At 45.1% G+C, this 22,089-nt stretch overlaps 1 protein-coding gene across 7 annotated transcripts in view; it reads right to left on the reverse strand.

Annotated features, from left to right (window-relative positions):
* Positions 1–240: 240 nt before the first annotated feature.
* STRIP2 (striatin interacting protein 2) overlaps positions 241–22,089 on the reverse strand; it is a 38,522-nt gene continuing 16,673 nt past the window's right edge. For 6 of the 7 annotated variants that reach the window (XM_025213502.1, XM_006031860.2, XM_025213503.1 and 3 more), the window contains 10 exons: positions 21,267–21,330; positions 20,722–20,793; positions 19,983–20,057; positions 18,925–19,022; positions 18,124–18,250; positions 15,720–15,820; positions 14,664–14,730; positions 6,519–6,623; positions 4,499–4,703; positions 241–1,324 (listed from right to left, as the gene is read on the reverse strand). In XM_025213502.1, the coding sequence (XP_025069287.1) occupies positions 1,074–1,324; positions 4,499–4,703; positions 6,519–6,623; positions 14,664–14,730; positions 15,720–15,820; positions 18,124–18,250; positions 18,925–19,022; positions 19,983–20,057; positions 20,722–20,793; positions 21,267–21,330 (1,165 nt within the window). In that variant the 3' untranslated portion in view covers positions 241–1,073. Of the gene's footprint in view, positions 1,325–4,498; positions 4,704–6,518; positions 6,822–14,663; positions 14,731–15,719; positions 15,821–18,123; positions 18,251–18,924; positions 19,023–19,982; positions 20,058–20,721; positions 20,794–21,266; positions 21,331–22,089 lie in introns of those variants that run through there. The other variant, XR_003095922.1, reaches the window with a different exon arrangement.

The raw sequence follows: 22,089 nt of genomic DNA on the forward strand, positions 1-22,089 counted from the left end.
CAACAAGCTGGTAATCTAATGGATTGCTGTAATTGCCTTCCAGTAAATAGCCCTGCTGTGATTTCTTCCTTGCAAGATACTGGAAGAAAGAAAAATCCCGGAAAATTAATTGGATACCCATGATAGATGAGAAAAAGAATGCTTGACATGGCAAGTCTTAGTGTTTAAAATGGTATTTTCAATCTGGGCTCACTCATATATAAAGTAGAAAGGATCCCAGGCACTCTAACTCTTTTACAGCTCACATATTGTAGTCAGGCAGCTACAGTTAATATTCATTTAACTTTATTACAAAAATTAAGTGAATGCAGTGATGGATAAAAGAATAGCTATGAAGAAAAGTATGGAAATAACAGGCCTGGTGAATATGGCAAGATTGGCAGTTCTGGAAACAGAAGCTTTCACAGAACGGGCTTTACAACACAAGTAGCAGCACCGCAGTTCTACCTCTAGAGTTCAGTCTTCGTTAGCCTATTCATCCATGAGCCTCTACTGAGGTCATCACATAGTGCTGATTACTATTTACTTTTGATCTTTAGAGGCATTAGTAACCAGGGTGTTTAATCTAAGTATTGATGCCAAGGTGAGTAAGTGAAACCATTAAGCACTACATAGGGCAACCGGGTAAGACAAACCTTCCACAGGGCAGCTACTTACACAGCAGACTTATACATGTGAACCAAGCTCAGAAGAAGCCAAGACACTCAAGCCTGATTCTGATCTCTGTTATACCTGTGTAAATCTGGAGTGAACACCAGTACAATCAGTGTTATTACTCTAAATTGTAACTAGTGTGACATCAGAATCTGCACTCTGTGCAGGTCCATTTATATTGATGGTCTCTGGAAGGTGCAAGGGAAGGGATGGGAAAGTCCCTAAAAGATTTAGGATACCACAGTGTGTGTGTCTGGGAGGAAGTGGGGCAGGGGTCTGGATAAATAAAAAAGGTAACTTCCCTGTTAGCAAGTTCTGTCCCCAGACTTAAGGACCCCCAGTCATAAAGTGACTTCTTTCCCAGATAGTAGCACCCTGTATCCTTATGGAGACAGCATTTGGTTTGGGTAATTCTCTTATCACTGATAGTGTAGCAACTCTTCCCAGCGGATAGGCTGAGAAAACACCTCTCTCTCTAGCCACAGTTCATAGGAGTAATGGAAATCCTCAGGGAGCTCCAACCGCTGTCCAAGCACGCTCTGCAAGCAGTTGTCCACGGGCGCAAACTCAGAGTCCTGTGGTTTATCGTATCTGCGGTTATTGAAGGCTTCGATGTTGGCTCTTAGCGTGCATTCTTCAGCTTGGAAATCCCACGGTCTGGCATCAATATCTGCACACACAAATACGAGAAAATCATTCTCTCTCTCTCTGACATGGCATAAGGTTTAGCAGAAATAGAGGGTTGTGACCTCAGGATAAAGCGATATGGCTGAGCTGGTCAAATTCACAGCAGTGACTGCAAGAGTTTCTTCCAAACCAGTTCATGCATACATTAGAGGTTCTTTTCTATGAAATATAACGCTACAATTATAAAGCACTACAAAACTAAGCATTAAAGTTAAACCAGAAGTAAAGTTTCCTGGAAAATCTTAACTCTTACCCCTTCTGTGTATGCATTCTGATATTATATAACGCTGGCTACTTTTCAAAACAACCTCACCGTTCTTACTAAAAGATAGAAAATGAGAGATTTTACATGCATGATTAAGGAAAGTTTATGAGCCAATGAAAGCTAGGTCTCTTAATGAGAAAATTAGGCAAATTTAACTTCAGACAATGTTGTGCAATTAATAGCTGGCTGTAATAGCCATGATATTTCAGCCATGTAATGTTTCTAGACAATATCACTGAAATTTCCTGGTGTTCTGTTCTATAAGAAATACTCTCTATGGTATAGAGAATTCCTTGAACAAAAAAAAATAATCTCAATAGCTTTTTAGGAGGAAAAACCAGATTTAATGAGTTCAGACTGTATACAGAGGACAAAAATAAACCTTCTTATGGGAAAACATTTCCAGGTCTTGTCTGAAAGCCGGAGCACTTATACAGTAGACTGACAGACTGTCTAGATCAGGATGCAATGTCTGCTAAGTAGTGAACCATGCAATCAAGTATCACATAATGCTGATGCTTAAATCTCCGTCCCTGGGGGAATTTGGAACTGGCAAAATGCCATTTCCCATTAGATTCTTAGAAGTGTAAACCAGGCTGCAAGACGGGAGCAAAACAGAGAGGGAGAAGAGGATCCTCTTGTCCAAAGGGGGCACCAGCAGAATCAGCAGCCCATCTGATCCAAGCTAGCATGGTTAAGGCACACCAGCCAATGGCACAAGAAGGAGCAATATGGCTAGCATCACATCTTGCCGCCTTGACTCCCCATGCCATCACACCTGGGTCAACAGGGGGCTGCTTTTCACACAAGTGTGGAGCAAGGCTTAAACTCACATCTCAGGGCGCTTATACTTGTAACACCATTACCAGGTACAGTGACTAAAACGTTAGCTTGTGTGGCTTAACAGCGTCACACTGTACAAGTGCAGCAGTTCTGGGGGTTTTAAATAAGTTTGCATGGTTGCAAACTAAACTACATCATGATATAGTTTAGTTTGCAACTATGCATTGCAGCTATTAGTCAGCTCTCCCCCTGGGAAGATTGTTGCTGCTTCTGCCTTCAGCAGGCACCTGCTGAAGGCAGAAGCAGCAAGGGGCCCAATCCTTTTTTTTCTTTTTCGGGGAAGCCTGTCTGCCTCTCCCATGACTGGGGGGTGAGCTGCCGGCAGGCCGCCCCTGAGCAGCAAGGGGACATGGCCCTTCCTTCTGCGGTAGTGACACCCCCGGGGGCACCCAGGCAGGCTGCTAGTGGGCTGGCTGCTGCCCAGCTTGGGGTCAGGGAAGAGTTGGATTGGGTCGGGTGCTGCCTCCGAGCTGGGGCAGCACCTGGCCCACTAGCAGCCCACCCAGGCGCTTCAATGGCATCCTCAAGGCCAACCTGAAAAAAAAATGCAACATCAACACAGCTCGAGGGAGATTATTGCCCGGGACAACCGCAAACGGAGGAAGAGTCTGCTGCAAAGATCTCAGTACTTTGAAACCTCAAGATGACCACAGGAGATGGAAAAGCAGAAGCGGCAGAAATAGTGTGTCACGGACCGAATATCAAGAATTTGGAACCACCCACCCCGCATGGAAACACGTGACCAAGTTGGACCAGAACCTGGCAATCCCAGACTGGCCTTGTCAGCCATCTGGGACCGACCGGCAAGGTGGTCGTGGAAGACAATCATCCTCAGCTGCGAACAATGACAGCATGGCGTTCTGCTGTTGCTATCTTTGAGCAGTGGGTGTACCTACATTGTCCAGGTTTCTCAACACAGCCAAAAATGAAATGCATTCAGCAGCTGCATGTAATCTACAGCAGAAATACTTCCAGCTCCTGTCTTTATTCACATTAAAAAGCAATAAGCAAGTGGAGAAAGACTATGTCATGGTAAATCAGTTGAGAGATACATTAAAATAAAAAGGTAACTTTAGTAGTCGTTACGTTTGGGATTTTATTGAGCTCTACAGTGAAATTAGATTAATGAGGGTTTTGTTTCCTCCTGAATTAAGGCAATACTTATTATATGGTTCTCAGAAGTGCAGCAGGAAGGCTTTAATATAAGCCCATTTAAACTGAAATTAAATACCCTAAATGTTTAATCACCAATATCTCCAACAAGAAAGTCTAAAATATTAAGCCTACGTTTCTTGATAGTGACCCATTAATACATATTCCTTGATGCTGCAAGCACTACCTGATTAATCCTCATTAGGAAATTTAAGCACAATGGGTGCAATTTAAGCTTTTAGGCCAAATACATTATTCAAGGCAACAATGCTCCTCCCCCTTTAGCGGGGCCTGGGATTCAGGTTATTGTGCTCACTGAAAATATCCTAAGTATACAGACTTTGTAGCCAACTGTATTACTTTGGTTTGTGATAGTCACACTGTGGTGTTGTGTTGTCTGTCCCATTGCAGAAAATATGGAAAACTGCATCACAACAGTGGCAGACAGGCAGACCCCAGGCCAAAACACAGCCCATGAAGTGTGTACAGTTAGCTTATAACTGCCTTTATTTCACAGAAATGACCTGCAGAGCCTAACTCAGGTTTTCGCACCCTGGCCAAGTTCACTCCTGCAAGCTCGGTGCACTCTGAGGCGGAGCTTGGTTGCTTAATGTCTAAAATGATCTTAACAGTAGACAATGTTGTACCAGTTAAGCTGGCACTGAAATTCTGATCCTATCGTTCCTACTGGATCAGACTCCTTCACCATAGTAGGGAATAGATTACATCTTTTTTCACCTTCAGCTAAGTAGGCAGGGCCTTACCGCTTTAGCAAAATTGCCAGTGCAGGTCTTTGCAAGACCAGGTTGGTCGAGCCCGATTTGCAGACGAGGCAGAAGGTGACAAACTACACATGCATTAGCTGCAAGCAAGGAAGTGCCGCCTGCCAGTACTCACCATTGCCATAAGCCCAGTCATCGTTCATGCGGTGTCGCACTTTCTGATAAATGGCAGACATGGTTTTCATGTTGCTCTTTCTCCATTGGCGCCCCAGGTATTTGGTCTGGATCTTCAGCAGCTTCAGGACATACAGCTGCATCATGGCCTGCTTCACCTTCAGAGCTCGTTTCAGGATTGGGGCCGATTTAAAAACCACCAGCATCTATCAACCAACAAACCAACATGACTGGTTCCAGTACCTTCTAAAACAATTAGGCACCCATAGGCCGTACTGGCAAGTGTGGTATAAAAAACATCCCTATTCAATTTTTTTTCCTGTGAAGTACAGCAGATGAACAGTGGGAAAACCCCCTGGTCATACACCTGTGGCATTTTATCTTCCACCCTGCACTTCAGTTTTCTGCCATGGCACACTAAAACGGTGCCAAACAGGAAGGCAGACCTGGTCTTATTCTATCGGCTCACTGCATTGCCTACAACATGGTTGCTTCTCTCTGTCCTTTCCCTTCTAAATGGAGCCAAGCACACACGTTTAAGCACCATCTCCCAGTTCCTTGCATACACGTTATTGTAGCTGACTTAAGGACATATCTGCAAGGCACCATGCAGGGTTATGTCGTTCTGAATAAGATAGCTTGGATAATCGAAGCAGTACAAAAGGCAGGGGCGCTTATAGGCTCAATCAGAGAAGTACAGCCTGAGCTTTTGTGAGCCTGACCTCATTTCACCAGGTGCTATGAAAGGACATGCACAGAGCATGTACTGAAGAGAGTGATTTGAAGACAAGAGACAGGGAAGAAGGGGGAGGTAAACAAGTAATAAACCCATAGCGACAAAGTTAATTAGCCAGAGTGGACAACTACGCTAACATGATTATACCACTTCCAGTATCAAAGCTTCCTTGCTAAGAACTTGCACGAGTTTCTCTTCATAGCTCTGTGTTGTATTGTGAGCAACAGCTAGAAGCCCAGGAGCCCACCCCTGGGACGGATCGCTGAGCTCTGTAGCCTAGAGCAGGTGGATATAGGAGCGGGCCAGAGAACGACACAGCTCCACAACTAGGCTGCTCATGAAAGAAGATTAGAAGGAGCTGGGATATGTTTATGGCGGGGATACAGAAAGGGGAGTCCAGCAAGAGGGTGCAATGTGCATCATTATGCTTGCTGTCCTCAGGCTGCAGAGCAGAATGGGGCACGTTTGGTTTTCTCATGCTTCTGGGCTTTGCCGGTTGCCACATGGGGCCGGGAAGGAATTTCCCCCTCCTGTTGCTACTGGTGTCATGGTTTTTATCCACCTTCCTCAGAAGCATTGAGTGTTGGCATCAGCTAAGGCTGGGGATCCTGAACTAGGGTGTGCACTGCTCCTTCTGGGCCTAACCCTGCAGCTTCTTGCTTAGATGATCTAGCCCCTCCGCTCAGGGTCAAACCACATTTGGGATCAGGAGGGAATTTTACCCCTTGGTCATATGGGTAGGATGTGTGCGTGCGTGCGTGCGTGCGTGCGTGGTGGGGGGGAGAGGAGTTGCCTTTTTCTGTGGCATGAAGCACAGCCCTCTTCCTTGGATCTCTCAAACAACACTTGCAGTGGTAGGTCACTGACAGCCCTCATCCACCTGCTTCACCTGTGGCGGGTTAGGGTGCTTTTGGTATCTCTGGGCGATATGACTTATAATTGTGTGACAGGGTTATTTATGTAGTTTTAGGAATAGGTTAGACACAGATTTGTAGGGGATGGCTTGAATAGGGACAGTCCTGCCTCAAGCGGTGGGTTGGATTAGATGACCTCCATCCAGTTCTATGATATACCCTAAACATTTTCTTGCCAAGGACAAGATCTGGGGAGAAAAACAACTTTATCTTCACTTAATACCAAACAACTCTTGGACACAGAAGGCTGTCTTTGCTACAAAAAGAACAAGCAGATATAACGTAATACCCAATACGTCCCATCAAAATGGTAGTAATCTCACAACAGGATTTCTGAGAGACACAGCTCAAACCCCCATGCACCAACTCACCATTGTCCTAGAATGTTTCCACTTGGTCAACTTGTTGAGGATCCTCAGCAGATTAATGCAGGAAAACAGGTTTCTCCAGCAGAACTGGTTGTTATCTCCAGTTTCCTGCCAACAGACACAGGGAGAAGTTCAGTGCACTATTCCTAGAGGTAACATTTATGGTGGCATTTGTAGGAGTACTGGTATTGGACACTATAGCTTCTTCATCTGGGAGAAGAAACGCTCTGTTGACAAGCTGACAGATTCTGGGAAGTCACTCTGAAAATCCTGCTGATGACATTTAAGATGCATTTGGTGCACATGCTGAAGAGAAAGGAGAGACAAAAGCAAGCAGGTGAGTGGTATTCCACCAAGAGAGCGATATGCTGTCGATTCACATTCATTGTTTATACACTTCACAGACACTGAATTACAGCCTGATAACAACTGTTAACTTATAGGATCCATTTTATTGCTTATATGTATCAATGTTCCCCTCACCACAAGTGTAGAGGGTGTTTGCAGATAAATAACATAGAATTGCAACAAAATAAGAATGACAAACAATAGCATGGGCTATGGGAAAAGGATGTTTTTATGTCACAAAGATTCAATCTGGATTTATTAGATCTGCCCATGTACTGCACAGAACCAACATTTCAGGTAGGCACCCACCAACTCCTATCCGTGTAGGCAGCTTGCCTTTCCCTTCCAGGTGGAATGACTATAAAACATGTTCACATTGGGTTAGAGGGCCACCATATTTTATACTGACTTTCATCCCAAAAGATTTCCAACAATACCGGTACTCAGAAGACAGCAACACTGAAACAGTCAATTCTGGAGCAAGAGGCAACTGCACAGCAACCAACCAATGTGCAGCATGCTTCTTGACCAAGGAAGAGAGGGCATTTTTGGGTGAGAATACAAGGGCAAAACCCACATATGAAAAGCTCTACTGGATTTTAAACCATGCAGGAAGAAGAGATTGTGCTTTCATTTTTAAGATTCTGCCTGAAGGAGCCATAAACAGAAATTTTATGGATCTGTCACAAAAAGACAGGCAGAGCCAATGTGACTGGGGTTGCAATGCTTGACATTCTATGGATTTCTATGCAGAAGCTTCCATCCATCCTCTCAGGCCTTTTTTTTCCCCAGTAATACCTATGTGAAATATTTAAAGCTGACTAAAGCTACTCCAAACTTCATACAGAAATATCCCCTTATGACATTAGCTTCTCTCTCATCTATCTTCTTCACGTCCAGTTTGGGTGAGATAAGCTCCCCAGGGCATGGACCACTGCCCTCTGTTTGTACCCTGCTGAGCACTTGGTTTGGTGCTTAATAAATGATCTGCTGGGGGATGAGATCGGAAATGAGCATCAGTAAATGTAGAAAGCCATTTACATTCGCATTGTTGAGCAAGTTATATTGAAGGAAACACTTAGGAACCAACAATACTCTGAAATCTGTCATCGGCCCCAGCTTCTAGGCACTCTCATGTGGGTGAGCTTTGAGCAGTGATGGAAAGATGATACACAAGGGAACAGTTTCTGTCAAAACTCATAATCCAAGCTAGCCTAGGTCTACACAGGAAGCTTGAACAGGCAGAACAGTGTTAATGAGGTCTTCAAAAAACAAACACAGTGCCACACTCGCTGCTAATTACTGTGCAGGCATTACTCATATTGTACACAGGCAAGAAAGTGCTTTTAGCCAGGATAGCTTATTTCAACTGCTAAACACCATGCCAGGAAAATCACTTTTTTGCCAACAAAAGAAGGGTCTTCATTACAGCTTCACTGCTCAAAGGTGTAGAAGCAAACCTTCTCTAGTAAAGACTAGGTTTTAGTGGTAAACCATGGATCAGATCAACTAGTGTGCTTCTACCTAGGCCAATGAATTGGCCTCAATGGGTGGCCTTGCTTGCAAAGTACTGGTATTCTCTCATTACAGTGCACAATACTAGCTGGTATCCTCTAACGATCTTTGTTTTTCCTCTTTCATGCCCTGTAAACTCCTTCAAGTTCTCAATTGAACAGAATAAAAATGAACTAACTAGAACCTCCCCCAAATAACAAACTCTAAAACGATTAGCCATTCAACGGCGGGGTGGGTTTCTTTTCGTCATTCTTATTTTCAATGGTACAGTGTAGAACAAGCAAGTCTTTGCATCTCTCTCGCAGAAGGAGCAGTTATCCAATAGGCAATGGGCACTTCCCCCAGGAATTACGCTGCAAAACATGCTCCTGCTCTCTCCAATTCCTCTAATGATGAAAGATTAAGCAAGGTTCAGCCCTGCTCTTTTCTCTGTTTTCACAAGAGACCAAAATAGCGAGTCCCACATTCCCTTTCTGACGACAGTCCAACCAAGCGAGGTCTCACTTCTTCCTATCCTTTACGGTATCCCTAGAGGACCCTGCCTTCTGTCTGACAACAGAGCAAACACGCGCTTTGCTCAAGAAGAGGGGAGACCCCCCAACTGACCCACACTGCTGTAACTTTTTATTTGTAGGTTTTTATCCCTTGAAAATAATGATTTTTAATAATAATGATCCAAAAAGTTAGAGAACTGTTCCTGCAAAAGCTGCCATTTTTTCAGAAGTCCGAGTTGTCACATCTTTCTATGGAGACACCATCCATGGAAATGGAATGGAGATGTATCATATATTTGCAGGTATTCAACCCTCTGTGGAATTAATTTTTGCTCTCACAGGACATTGTGGAACTGGTAAGTCAGCCAGGAAACATGAAATTACTACGTCATCGACCGTCTCAAATCAGGGCATCATTGAATGAGAACACTTGTTGCTACATGCACAGTGAAACAGTACCTCACCCTTCACCCCGACACACCCACCCACACCCACAGAGTAAACTGCCCTAAGCCCTTTTTTGGGAAGCGTGGCGTACAAATATAATAAGTATATAAATAAAACTCATCCCCGTAAGAAACATTGGAACACGCTTAATTGCTGAAAGGAATGAAAGGAAGGTGTCCTAGTTTTATTACAGGCGTGTTGGCCGTAGCCGCGTTGGTCTAAGGACATAGGCAGACAACGTTCTTTGGGTAAATCTGAGATCTATTAGGCCAACTAAATAGTTGGAAAAAATTCTTCTTAGCAAGCTTTCAGGACCCGAAAGCTTGCCCAGAAGAATTTTTCCTAGTTTTATTTTTACTTTTTAAAAGCTATCACGAATGCTATTTCTCTCTCATTTTAACTCTGCTGTCTCACAGAGAAGAAGCCATTGTAAGAACCCGGGGCAGGGGAGAAGGAGGAGAGAGAGATCTACAACTCTTTTAACAAACATCTGGATATTTTTCTTGCTGGGATCACTTGATCCCAGCTGACTTCCTGCCTATGGCAGGGGGGCTGGACTCGATGATTACATGAGCTCCCTTCCAGCCCCTAGTGTCTATGAAATCTATGAAGTTACAGAAAAAAATATCCATCTAGTTTATGCCCATACTTAGGGGCAGGGAAAAATGGCTTTAGGTTTAACTTAGAATGAGAGATTTGTTGTCGAGTATAATATCTGCTATCCAGCTCAGACATGGAGCTAAGTCAATAAAATTCAGAAAAAGGAAACAAATACTGAAACTTGGTTAAGTAGGAAGATGTTCTAGATGCCATGAAAAAGGAGCACAGGATCACCCCACACCTGCCAGCTATTTCAAAGACTTTACTAGCAAATTTGCCCTTTGAGTTTCTCCACTTCTTAATTTCACTGAATGGCTCCTTGTTCTTACAGTATGAGACAGTAAGAAAAAGTCCTCAATCTACCTCTAGATCATTTGCCATTTTTGTGCAATTTTTTTTACACTCCCGCATTCAATCTCCTTTCTAAAAGTAACAATCCCAGTCATTTCAATCTCTCCCCATACAAGGGGTTTGCCCGGCCTCTGGTGTCTCACCACTATTTTCCGCACCTTCTCCAATTCTGCATCATCTTTCTGAGATGGGCCGACCAGTTCCAGCTACAGTATTCTGGATGATGCTGGAGTATTGTATTGAGGCTACACTGTTCTTTGATATAACAAAATTAGATCTTCAGTTTTATTTCCTACCACAGTCCTTCTATGTCCTAAACATCTTACTTGCTTTTTCTTTTCTTTTCTTTTCTTTGTTTTTTACTGCAGCTGCACATTGAAGAGAAGGTTCACTAAGCTAGCTAGGTCTGTTTCTTTGATCCAGTTAATTTAGAGGTTTGTAAAGTGAATGAGTACTTGAGTAGTTTAAAAGTTTCCCTCCTATGTATGTATTGATGTGTACTTGTCAACCTTTGGTTTTCAGTTTGCCATCATGTTGTGGATTTGCCTACCTCGATTAGGTCTCTAAAGGCGCTCACAATCCTTTGTGGTCCTGATTAACTAAAGTCTAAAGTGTGTCATCTGCCAGGTATCCAGGTTGTAGCCGTATTGGTCTAGAGGGAAAAGGAATCAGCACTTGTAGTAGAGGTGATATCTTGTATTAGACCAACTAGATTTTTGCAAAAAAAATGTTTTTAATTGCAAGCTTTCAGGCACAAGCACCCTTCCTCAGGCATAGGAGAAATGATTGTAAAAGTTCTCTTTTGCTCTCTCAGTATTGCCTTCCCCTTTCCAGAACGTCAGCAAGTATATATTTAGGGGCTGGACTTGATGATCTTCTGAGGTCTGTTCCAGCCCTAATGTCTATGAAAATATATTATATTAGTAACCTCTCATGTGGGTTGTTGAAAGCGTTTTGGGAGCATCAAAAGTTCTGTCCACTGGCTCTTCTTCTTCCAGTACATTACATACATATTCATGGCAAACCATAATATGAGATTAACGACACATGACTTTCCTTTCCTGAATCCATGCTAGTAAGACCCTGTCAGTTCATGGCCTTTCAGGGCTTTTGCTATTGTTTTTAAATGATTGATTTAGCCCATTTGCTAGGTGCGCTCTTTTCGCAGATTGCCACTCAGATCTTTAAAAAAAATCTCAGTAAAGATTTGCCAAGTCTTTTATAACAATGGTTCTTGTTTTTTAAAGGAAAGCTTAGACGTCATTGTTTGCAGCTCATCTACTTCACAGTCAAGCTCCTTCAGACTTTTGGCTGGCCTGGTGACACGCTGCATTTCAATCAGCGCCGCTTCTTTTGCCAAAGACGGTACCTCATCCTTATTGCCAGAAAAGAGAAGGTCCAGAACTGTATTCTCCCCAGCGTCCTCAGCAGTGAAAACCCATGCAAGGAAATCAATTAGCTTTTTAGCAACATCCTTATCTTCCTGCATCCACTCCCTTTAACTTCATTGATCCAGTGAATCCTCCGCTTCTGAAATGCTTAAAGAATCTTTTTTTCTTTGTTTTTATAGCGTTAGTTATTTGCCCTTTGAAGTCCATCCTCCTTAACAACTGCTGTAATTTATGCCACTATTTATTGACTTCACTAGTTAGATTTCTGACTTTTGTAGGGACTTATGTGGCTTAGTCTCTCAAAAACTTGCCATGAACTAGAAATGGTTTAGTTGCTGTCTTCCAAATTCCCTTCCTGTCAACATTATAGATATCTTCTGAGAGTTTATTGCTGACTTTCTTCATAGCATCTAATGTTACTTTCTTTAGGGCCTTTTTATCTTATCTCCTTTTCTAAAGTTGGTCATCTTACCGAAAATGGAGATTGTGCTCTGTCTGCCCCATGGACATCGACTTTAATTATATATTGTCGTCATTGGAGCTGTAAGTTTTCAGGGTTGGGGAGTGGGGAAGGGAGGGAGATCCCTGAAAATAGACTGCATCTATTTAACCACAGCTCAAACATGTCCCTTCATCTGCACCTGACTATATATCACTACAACTGTCGACAGAGGGTGTCCAGCAGTTTAACTACTGATGGTAAAGTATTGGAATAGCTGCAGAAAATGCTTCAGTCCCGCGGGCCAAGTTTGTGACCGAGTGCCAAAAGACCTTGAATTCTAATTCTGTCACCACCTCAGTCCAAGGCAATAAACTTGGAGGTCATGACTGACCACAAGATGAACATGAACCACCAATGTGATACTGCAGCCGGAGAACAAAACTCTGGCTTGCATCTACCGACGCATCTCATACAAGACCCAGAAAGTTGTCCTCCCGCTATACTCAGCCTTGGTGAGGCTGCAGCTGGAGTACTGCATCCAGCTCTGGGCCCCACAATTAAGAAAGGATGCAGAGAAGCTTGAAAGAGAAGAGCCACACGCATGATCAGAGGGCAGGAGAACAGGCCTTAGGAGGAGAGGCTGAGGGACATGGGACTCATCAGCCTGGAGAAGCGCAGGCTCAGGGATGACTTGGTGGCAGCCTATAAGTATATACAGGGTGTACATCAGGATCTGGGGGAACATCTGTTCACCAGGGCACCCCAAGGGATGACAAAGTCCAACAATCACAAACTCCTTGAAGACTGTTTTAGGTTGGATATAAGGAAAAACCTCTTTACTGTCCGAGTCCCCAGGCCCTGGAACAAACTCCCCGCGGAGGTGGTGCAAGCACCGACTCTGGACACTTTCAAGAAACATTTGGACGCTTATTTTGCTGGGATCCTTTGACCCCAGCTGACTTCCTGCCCCTGGGGCAGGGGGCTGGACCCGATGATCTTGTGAGGGCCCTTCCAGCCCTGATGTCTATGAAACTCTATGTTGTTTGGCATCTCCACATATCCAGAACGGATAGCATTCCTGTCCACTGTTGGGGAGTCTGGAGGGACAATCCTGTAATATTTCTATAGCGTTCCACGGCACTTTAAATGGAAATGAGCAAAAACGGCAGAAATGAGAAGATTTCACCGCTAGGTGTCACTGATAATCCAAACAAAGTGAAACGAAGGTCGTTCCGGGCTGGCTCCATTCACACACACAAAATCTGGCCTATTGTGAAAAAGTTTCGTTTAAATGCTGTTAATTTCTTGCAGTCTTCATTGCTTTTCTCTAAAAAGTTGGACTGTTCATGGTATTGGTTTTCCATTCAATACGGACTTTCTTTTCGTTTTAACCTGCACTTTAGATGAAGCATGTAATTATTTTAGCTCCATCTGCCAACTTCTTAATTTATGCTTGAGCATGAGCAATGGCTGTGCAGCACAGACTCGAGAACACTGTTAGTTCCCTTGTATTCCTTTTTTTGCATCGCAACAACAGCTTCAGCTCTTTAAGTCCTATACCAACAGTGGCCGTTTGCTTTTGCACCACAGAAACGGAGTTGCAAAGGACCTCAAAAGTCACCTATCCAGCAAAGAGGTAGGATGTACTGTTCTTCAGTCGGCTCAGCCAGGTGGCTATCTATCCGCCCTCCAGACCTTGATACCTGTCAGACGCATTTAAAATTCATTAGATGTTAAGGGGAGAGACTTTACTATTAGGTGCTCACCTACTCTGATGTTTGCATAGCAGAGGCATTCAAGAGCAGAACGTGACATTTCAGTCCAGAGAATGCTTTTTTCTTCCCTGATAATGCTAACTATGACAATGCAGAGCAGATTCAAGGTGAATGACTGAATCCCCAAAGGGTTTGGAAAGCAAGGGATGCAGGGAGTGCTGACCTGGCGCGGCTTCAAGACAAGAAGCCCGCTTTACTCCTCAACGCCAGAAATTCTTCCACTTTCCTCACCCGCCCATCACTGAGTTCACAATTTCTTTATCCAATAAGCTACCTTCTGTGTTTCAAGGGTTAAAGGCCATCAACTTTGGAGCCTAAATGACTCCTCAGCGTATATTTGAAGTGACTGTGGCTGCGATTCTCTCATGATGCTTCATCGGTAGTGTGGTACGTACGAAACCCAGGTAGACGGGGCAGCCTGCAAAATGTTCAGACTAAGAGCCTTAGGGAAGGAACAGCTGTTTTACCCTCTTATTCTGAGCAGCATCTTACAAAATGCTAGTACTGAACCAAGAGAAAAACTGGCAGGGAAGTCTGGCTGGGAAAAGCCCAATAGGCACTATATTGTAGGACACACCAGGTCCCCCAATCCAACAGCAGATCAGGAGCCAGGATAGAGAAGGATGGGTGGTGGTGGTGGGGAGTTTAAATACTGAAAAAAAAAGTTTACTTTAGAAGGGATGAGGGTGGGAGGGAAGAGAGACAGGAAAACAGTCCTTCTTCCGCTCCATCACACACAGACCTACTGCAACATCTGTAACAAGGATTATTTCCACTCTCCTTACCAGGCTGTCTGCTGTGAGCTCAGGCAGCTCATGGACAATACAGTATGGATAATCCAGGACAGAGATGCTGCAGGAGACAGAGAATAGGGGACGGTCATTAGGCAGCACATCAGCTTTTTAAAAATCATTACATGACATTTTTCAATCACCCCTAAGATCTCCATTCCCAGTGCACCGATTAATTACAGCTGGCATGGGCAGGACCGAGCAACTGGGACATGCTGCTGAGTTATGGGACATGCCCAGGAAGTCAGCTGTTGTTTTAAATTCAGCCACGGCTTTGCAAACACTTTCATAGGCAGAACCACACCTTATCAGAAAGTTTCAAAGGCACCTGCCTTTTCATAGTTGCACAAACTGTCTCATGAGTCTGTGTCTCTGCTAATGGATCAGTTATTTCTCTAACGCATATCTTGAGTGCTCTAATAATGACTCAAGGGACCCAGATCCATTAAGCCAAGACATACTAGCTATTAAAAAAACAAAACAACCCCCCCCACTCAACTTTAGGTTAAAATAAGAGATTGGGCAAACTGATAACGTCAGGGAAATTCAAAGGGAAGGAAGCAGACTTCGCTACCACCTCTATAGAACCTATCGCTTTTATATAATTAGCCCATATGGAAGAATAAGAGTATTGATCACCCTCTGCAAGACATGCACATCCCCAAAATGGGTAGGGTGTGATCATATAATATAATTCTTGTGATTCTTGACACGCTCAGTGTCTCAAGGCACAAAGCAGCATAAAAGTCTTCCTACTTAAAGACACTGTCAGCCAGCAAAAGTGTAGAAACATTCTTGCAGGTATTTAAAACCAAGTGGTCAGAGGCAGGAGAGATGAATAACAGGCTCAGAAGGTAAGAGAGGCCCAGAAGATCACTCTGGGCAGCACAGGATTGTTTCCGTACGGCAGATCGTTTAATGCTTCGTCCAACCTAGAACGCAACCCCTTGCAGCTGTTTCACCCCCCTCACGCTGCGCTCTCTCCGTGCACAAAGCTGTAGCTTGCCAATGTCCCCGGAGGAAAAAGCACCGCTACAAAACGGGCTATACCTGTTTTTGGCAGTGATATAGGACATGATATTCTGGTTGAAGAACTTCAGGATCAACGGGATGCAGTTGGCAAACACCAAGTGCTGGGACACATACTCAAACTGAAAGAAAGAGGTGAACACACGGCATTAATGGGAGGGAAAAAACTGAACATAAAGAAGGTTTCCTGGGTTTTACAGCAGATGCTCCAGCTGGTCTCACAGACCTCCTCTCCTATGCTTCCCATTTTGCCCTTTACCAGTAATCCCTGTAACTGTGGGGTAAAACACCACCTCATCTGTTGTGCCAGCCCTTGGCAATACCTTATTTTTTTCCTTTCTGTGAAGTGTTAGCTCTAGCCCTTTACTGAGAAACATAGTAATATTTCTTTTGTACCTGCTTTTGCATTTCTCTCTCCCTGTTAAAACTTAACCTTCAATGCCCTAGAAATATAGTTTGTAAAGAATACAACAAAGCTCTATTGTACCAAATATAACAAAAAGAGGCATTCCTCTGCTTATCCCAGCTGTGTCATCTTCTAACCCACAATTTATCTGAGTCAGGAAATAATCTTTTATTTTTTTTAAAACCCGTTTTCAGTGCTAAGTCACTGCTAATTTGGGGAAGTGGCGATTTATATGCAAAGAATGCTTAGCCCATCTCAACCTTAGTATTTCAAGTGCCACGACTACTCGGGTGTTCAGATACCAGGAGCTAGCATCCTAAAGAGCTTTATAAGCATTGCTGTATTCATCCCTGTCTGTATCTCGGTCTCCCCCGACGACTCCGTTTCTCAGAGAAGGACACGCAAGACACAAAGGACTTATCTCAGGGTCATACAGCAAGTCAGCGGAGCCCAAAGCAGAGCTAGGGCCTTCGGACTCCTGCCCCAACCTCGAAGGTAGAGCGCAGGGGTAGCCCTGGAGAAAAACACAGTGCAAGAACACGGAGTGACCAACAGCTGAAGGAAACTCCACAGGCTCCTTGTTGACTTAACCAAGGGAAGCTCCCTTTTACTCATCTAGCAGAACTGCCGGTCTTTTTTGCAGCCTCCGCCACATTAACTGGAGGGAGAAGCAAAAGGGGGCTGGCTGGGAGAATCCCCTCGAAAAGACCACGTCCCATCTACCTTCTGGCCATCAGCTAGCAGGCTGAGCACACTGGAAACCTGAACAGACTCGTTTCACACATGTGGTTGATCTACTGTTTGCAGATCAGTCACAAACAGAGTGAAGATAGTCAGGGCCAAGGGATATTCCCTGGCGCTCATACCACCTTTGTGGCCCAAACGCCACAGCAGGCAGGTGCAGCAGTCGGCTGCACTCTACAAAGCCCTTGCCTCGTATCCGGCTCGTCAGTCACACTAGTGACTCAATCTGATCTTAGCTGCTGGACACTGCATTTAAACAAACCTTAATGGGTTCGTTAACACAGAGCCAGGACAGGCATCTGGACCTTTTAGTTTTAAGTGCATTTAATTGCTGTGGAAGTTTCTGCTCTGGTTTGCAGAGATGTCCTGGCTTTCCAGATGTGGATGATGCAAAAGGCAATCGAGTGACTCCCCTACGGCTAAACAAAATGCAAGCTCTGAACCCAGGAGCCCCTTAGATCCTGTTTCTGTGATGGCCCAATAACATGCAGTCTCATAGCACAGTGAAGGCAGAAAAATGAGAACAGGATCTTCTGTGCCGGGATGAGAGAGGGGAACAAGTAGCAACACAGTAAGAGGCACAAGGGACTCGCTGTAGAGAGGAGGCGGATCATAAGATGCAGCACATTAACGTTCATAATAAAACAGGGTGGACCGTGCTGCAGGCTAGATGCTGGAGCTGTGCATGTGGGAAGCTTTCTAAAAAAGGAAACCAATAAGCATCTGGTATGCAGAGTGCTTCAGTACGGGGCCAGGCTACAGCCCAATCAAATATTTAAACAGCATTGGTAATAAGGGAACCTTTTAACATGGTTATGACACATTTTGGCCCAATTTAGACACAAAGCCAAACAAAGCTAAAACGTAGTTAGGAGCGTTGTAACTAGTTCTCCCCAATGTAACGGTAGTGTAGACAAAGCCTGAGAGAGGTCTGTCTAGCCTCCTATCCCTTTCCCATTTCTGGCAGAGATGCCATCTCTTCAGGCGGGTTATACAGGGATTCAACGTGACATATTCACACTGGGGTTTGTAATGAGATTGGAGGTATTGCCTTGTGGAAGTGACCCCAGAAAAAACACAGTCCAAGACATCGATAGCCACCTTATCCAGTGCCAGTACCACTAATGAAGTTATACCCTGGGGCTAAAACTCATCTCTGTCAAAAACCAGCCAGCAGCCGCTCACAGGGGAACGGTGCTAAGAGGAGGTTTCTCAAGAGAGACTAACCAGAATGAATCTCTATTTGTCATACACTTAGCGTTGGATAAAACCCACCTGGTAGATGTGGTTCAGTTTGAAATGTTTCAACAGCAGCAGCAGCAAGGCTGAAATGCTCTTCACAATGATCTCTTTGTGTCTGTTCACATCAATCCCCAATTTCATGCTCTGAAGAACTGTAATTCTGGTTTGGAAGGAAAAGAGGATGGAATGGGAGAAAACCATTTACGAGCAGCACCAGTGGGCTGGAGCGTCATATTTATGGTTTCCCTGGACTCACTCTTTCTACAGAAAGGCTGTCTTCACTGATAGACACGGACTCCTGCTTCCACATACAGATCAGCACCACTAAGGTGGACTACAGAAGAGACCGACTGCCCTGTCTGAAGAGTGCTTTGGGAGCAGTCTGCTGTAGGAGTTAAATTGCAATGAAAGGGACTCTTAAGAGAAGGGAAAAATGCCTGTTGAATAATAACAAGCTTTCTTCCTTTTGCCTACTGGTTTATTTTGACATCTGGCCATGAGCAGTCTTTTCTCTTGTGCTGTATTCTAGCCACAAGACACTTCCTTCCGACTCAGGACAGGTGAATTAGCACGGGCTGCTTCTTCCAGTCATAGCGTAACATGGCCATTCAAGTTAACAGGGCACAAGGGCAGATGTGGTGCAGCCTGAGCGCCGAAAAGGTTGAAGGTCCAGAGAAAAAGCAGACACTTCCATGGAAACCGTAACTCCTCTCTCATGTGTAGGCCCTGCCTGGTCTCAGAAACTGGAAATCTCTGCCCCTGTCTCTAAGCCCCAGATCACTACCATCACCTACCACTGCTGCTGAAACAGCTGCCTCCCCCTCAAGCACTTACGGCATCTCCTCGGGCAACACGTCTGCCAAGATGTTGATAGAGTCAGTCTTGGCTTTGGAGGTGGGAGCCGCAGCCAGGAGGATCTTCAGCAAAGCGATCTATACAGGGACAGAAAATTCACTGTGCAACAGCTCGAGAGGAGAAAGAGGGTCCGTTTTAGCTGTGCAGCCTGAAGACCTCAGATACTGCTAATACTGCAGGACACAAGCTCCATTTCTTATGAAACCAATGGAGCGGCAGTAGACCTCTACGTAGCTCCCCTGCAAGGAAGGCAGCATGATTCTGGGAACTGCCAATGGCTTGCAGACCCTTTCACAGAAAGGCCCCCTGTTCAGACTCAGCCTGACGTGGCTACCAGGCTGCAGCCCATATGAAGGCACATTACAGCTCAGTGCATTAACGCCCATTTCCTGGCATGATTAGTTGTCCTTCTCACAAACCACACTCCTGGTGGCCCTATAGTAGCCTCAACAGAGAAGACAGGAGCTGAATGGCTCCGTGCTCCTTTTTACCATCAGAGGTGGCCCCTCTAGGTCAGAGCTGAAGCATATTTAGAAGGATGCCTGAAGTGACAATCTCCTAAATCAGCTCCAGGGCTCTCAGTCCTACTTACGAGGAGAGGTTGTGGGAACTGGGCTTATTCAGACTGGAGAAGAGAAGATTGAGGGGGGATGTGATAGCAGCCTTCAGCTCCCTGCAGGGGGGGTTGCAAAGAGGATGGAGCTGGACCGATCTCAGTGGGGGCAGACGACAGGACAAGAAGCAATGGGCTCACGTTGCAGCAAGGGAGGCTGAGGTTGGATATTAGGAAGAATTTTCTCACTAGGAGGGTGGTGAAGCACTGGAAAAGGTCACCCAGAGAGGTGGTGCAGTCTCCATCCTGGGCGGTTTTGAAGACCCGGCTAGACAAAGCCTTGTCTGGGATGATGTAGTTGGGGCTGGTCCTGTTTGGAGCAGGGGGTTGGACTGGATGTGACCTCTCGAGGTCCCTTCCAATGCTAATTTTCTAGGCAGTGAGCTCCTGACTCTCACACTTCTGGAAAACAATATAGCCTTACCATATACTGGGGAAGATTGTATAACATCGCCCGATACAAGATCTCACAAGCGGTCTCCTGAACTTCCTCCTCCCCCTGGAATGAGAGAGACGTTGGGTACAAGGAAGGGGAAAAAGCTGTAATTCAACCAAACAACCGAGATATGCTGGACAGGCACAAAGTCCACTTCAAGGAAGCACGAAAAATGAAGCCATTCCCCACACTTCTATCAGGATGCTGCCAGGCTTATCAGTATGCCTGCTCTGGCAAGGATGATTGGGAACCAATTCTGAGTGGGTTCTTGCCTTAAAACCTGGATAGCCAAAGTATGTCCTGAGAATCAAAGGAAAATCAGCAGAGCTGATGATGCAGCTGTCATCTTTCATAGAAAAGTACAGCCTGCATCAGCTGTGGGCTTCAGCTGACAACGCACCATCTTGGGTAGCCAGGTCACTTAGGCACTGCATCTTGGGACCTGTAGCTGTTGCAAGTTATATCCTTATATCAAAATGGTCAACCCTTTCCAAGAGGAGAGTGGCTGTTCTCAATCCTATAACAGGCAAATTTGCCCGGCTCCGAGGCCCCTGGCAGGTCCCAAAGGAAGCCCTGCTTTCTAGACTCACGTCACCTCCAATCAATCCTGGTATGGACACATGTGGCACATTCACGCCGTGGTAAGGAGGTTAAGCAATAGTAACACAATCCTTAGAAACCCACCCATACATCCATCCAACAAAGAAGGAGGGCGGTGGTTTCTTACCAAAGACATGGGACACTTCTCCAGCTCTTCTTCATTCTTGATTTGTATATCCGAGATGGACACATATTTATGCTGCCAAAGACATGAACAGAAGCAGAGTAACACTATGATTGAAACAGAAGAGACACTGTGCAATGAAAAATGCTGACCCCCCTCGCCTTCCCAACCAGAGCACAGATATTCGGGTTAGATTTACAGGCGATGCCAGGAGAGGTCCTCACAGCTGAGAGACTCCATCTCCCCTTTTGGAAACTCCTACAACCTTGAAGTGCATCCACCACTGCACGTCCACAAATCATTTCAGTTAACGTTGAAGTGCAGACACTTCTGGAGCGCTCCACACAAGATAAGGGGGATAGATGAAGGGCGCTGTATCCCGTTGGGACCGAACTGTGCACCAGTTCTCACCCCGAAAGATGGCTGGCATCTCACTATTGCTGAACTTACTAAATGGGAAAAGTTATAACAGTGCAAGACGTTCAAGCAGCTTCCCGTCCCACAGGCCAGATCAAAAAGGCTGAAGGTGAAGAGAGCCATTGTATTACCTGCTTTAAAGTGTTCACACTTTCATGGATGGGCCGCGGTAACCCAATTAGGGTTTCTGTGTCCCTGAAGGAGGGAAAGAAAGATAAGTACAAACTTGGAGAGAAAATGTAGATTTAAACATGTTTCCCTTCAGAGTAAAAACCAGGAAAGGAAGTTGTCAGGTGAGCAAAATCCAGATGTGTTGGGACCTCAACAAGAAGAGATGTTTAAATGTGTGGACATAGCTAAATGCAGGCTGAAATCCTGTCCTGTGTTACTGAGACACAAGATAACAGCGACTCGGACAAGGGAAAAGGGAAGGGCAGTTGCCAGCTCTACTCCGCAGAGCTCCACTGGTTCATTCCTGACCCGGGTGGGAGAGGGCTACGTCACTGACCCGTCTGCATTTCTTCACATGACATCTAGTTATTACGTAAAAGTCTTCCAAACCATCCAGGAACAAGTGCAAGACCAGAAGATACAGCTTAGCAACATGGTGAGGGTTGCCAGAACCTGGAACGGGCTCCAAGGAAGGTGGTGCTCTCCCCTACCTTGGGGGTCTTTAAGAGGAGACTGGACAAACACCTAGCTGGGGTTGTCGGACCCCAGTGCTCTTTCCTGCCCAGGGCAGGGGGTCGGACTCGATGATCTACTGAGGTCTCTTCTGACCCTAACATCTGTGAATCTATGAGAGGTCAGAGCACGGCCCCGCGCTGGACAGAGAACCTCAGACACCTACAGCTCCCCTCGTCACACATCGCCCGTGGCTCTGGCTTCCAAAGAAAAGCCTCTACTCTAGACAACCCTGTACTGGACTGACACCAGCTTTCAGACCCTTTTCAC

This window comes from Alligator sinensis, unplaced genomic scaffold (assembly GCF_000455745.1).
Source record: "Alligator sinensis unplaced genomic scaffold, ASM45574v1 scaffold888_1, whole genome shotgun sequence".
Lineage (NCBI taxonomy): Eukaryota > Metazoa > Chordata > Crocodylia > Alligatoridae > Alligator > Alligator sinensis.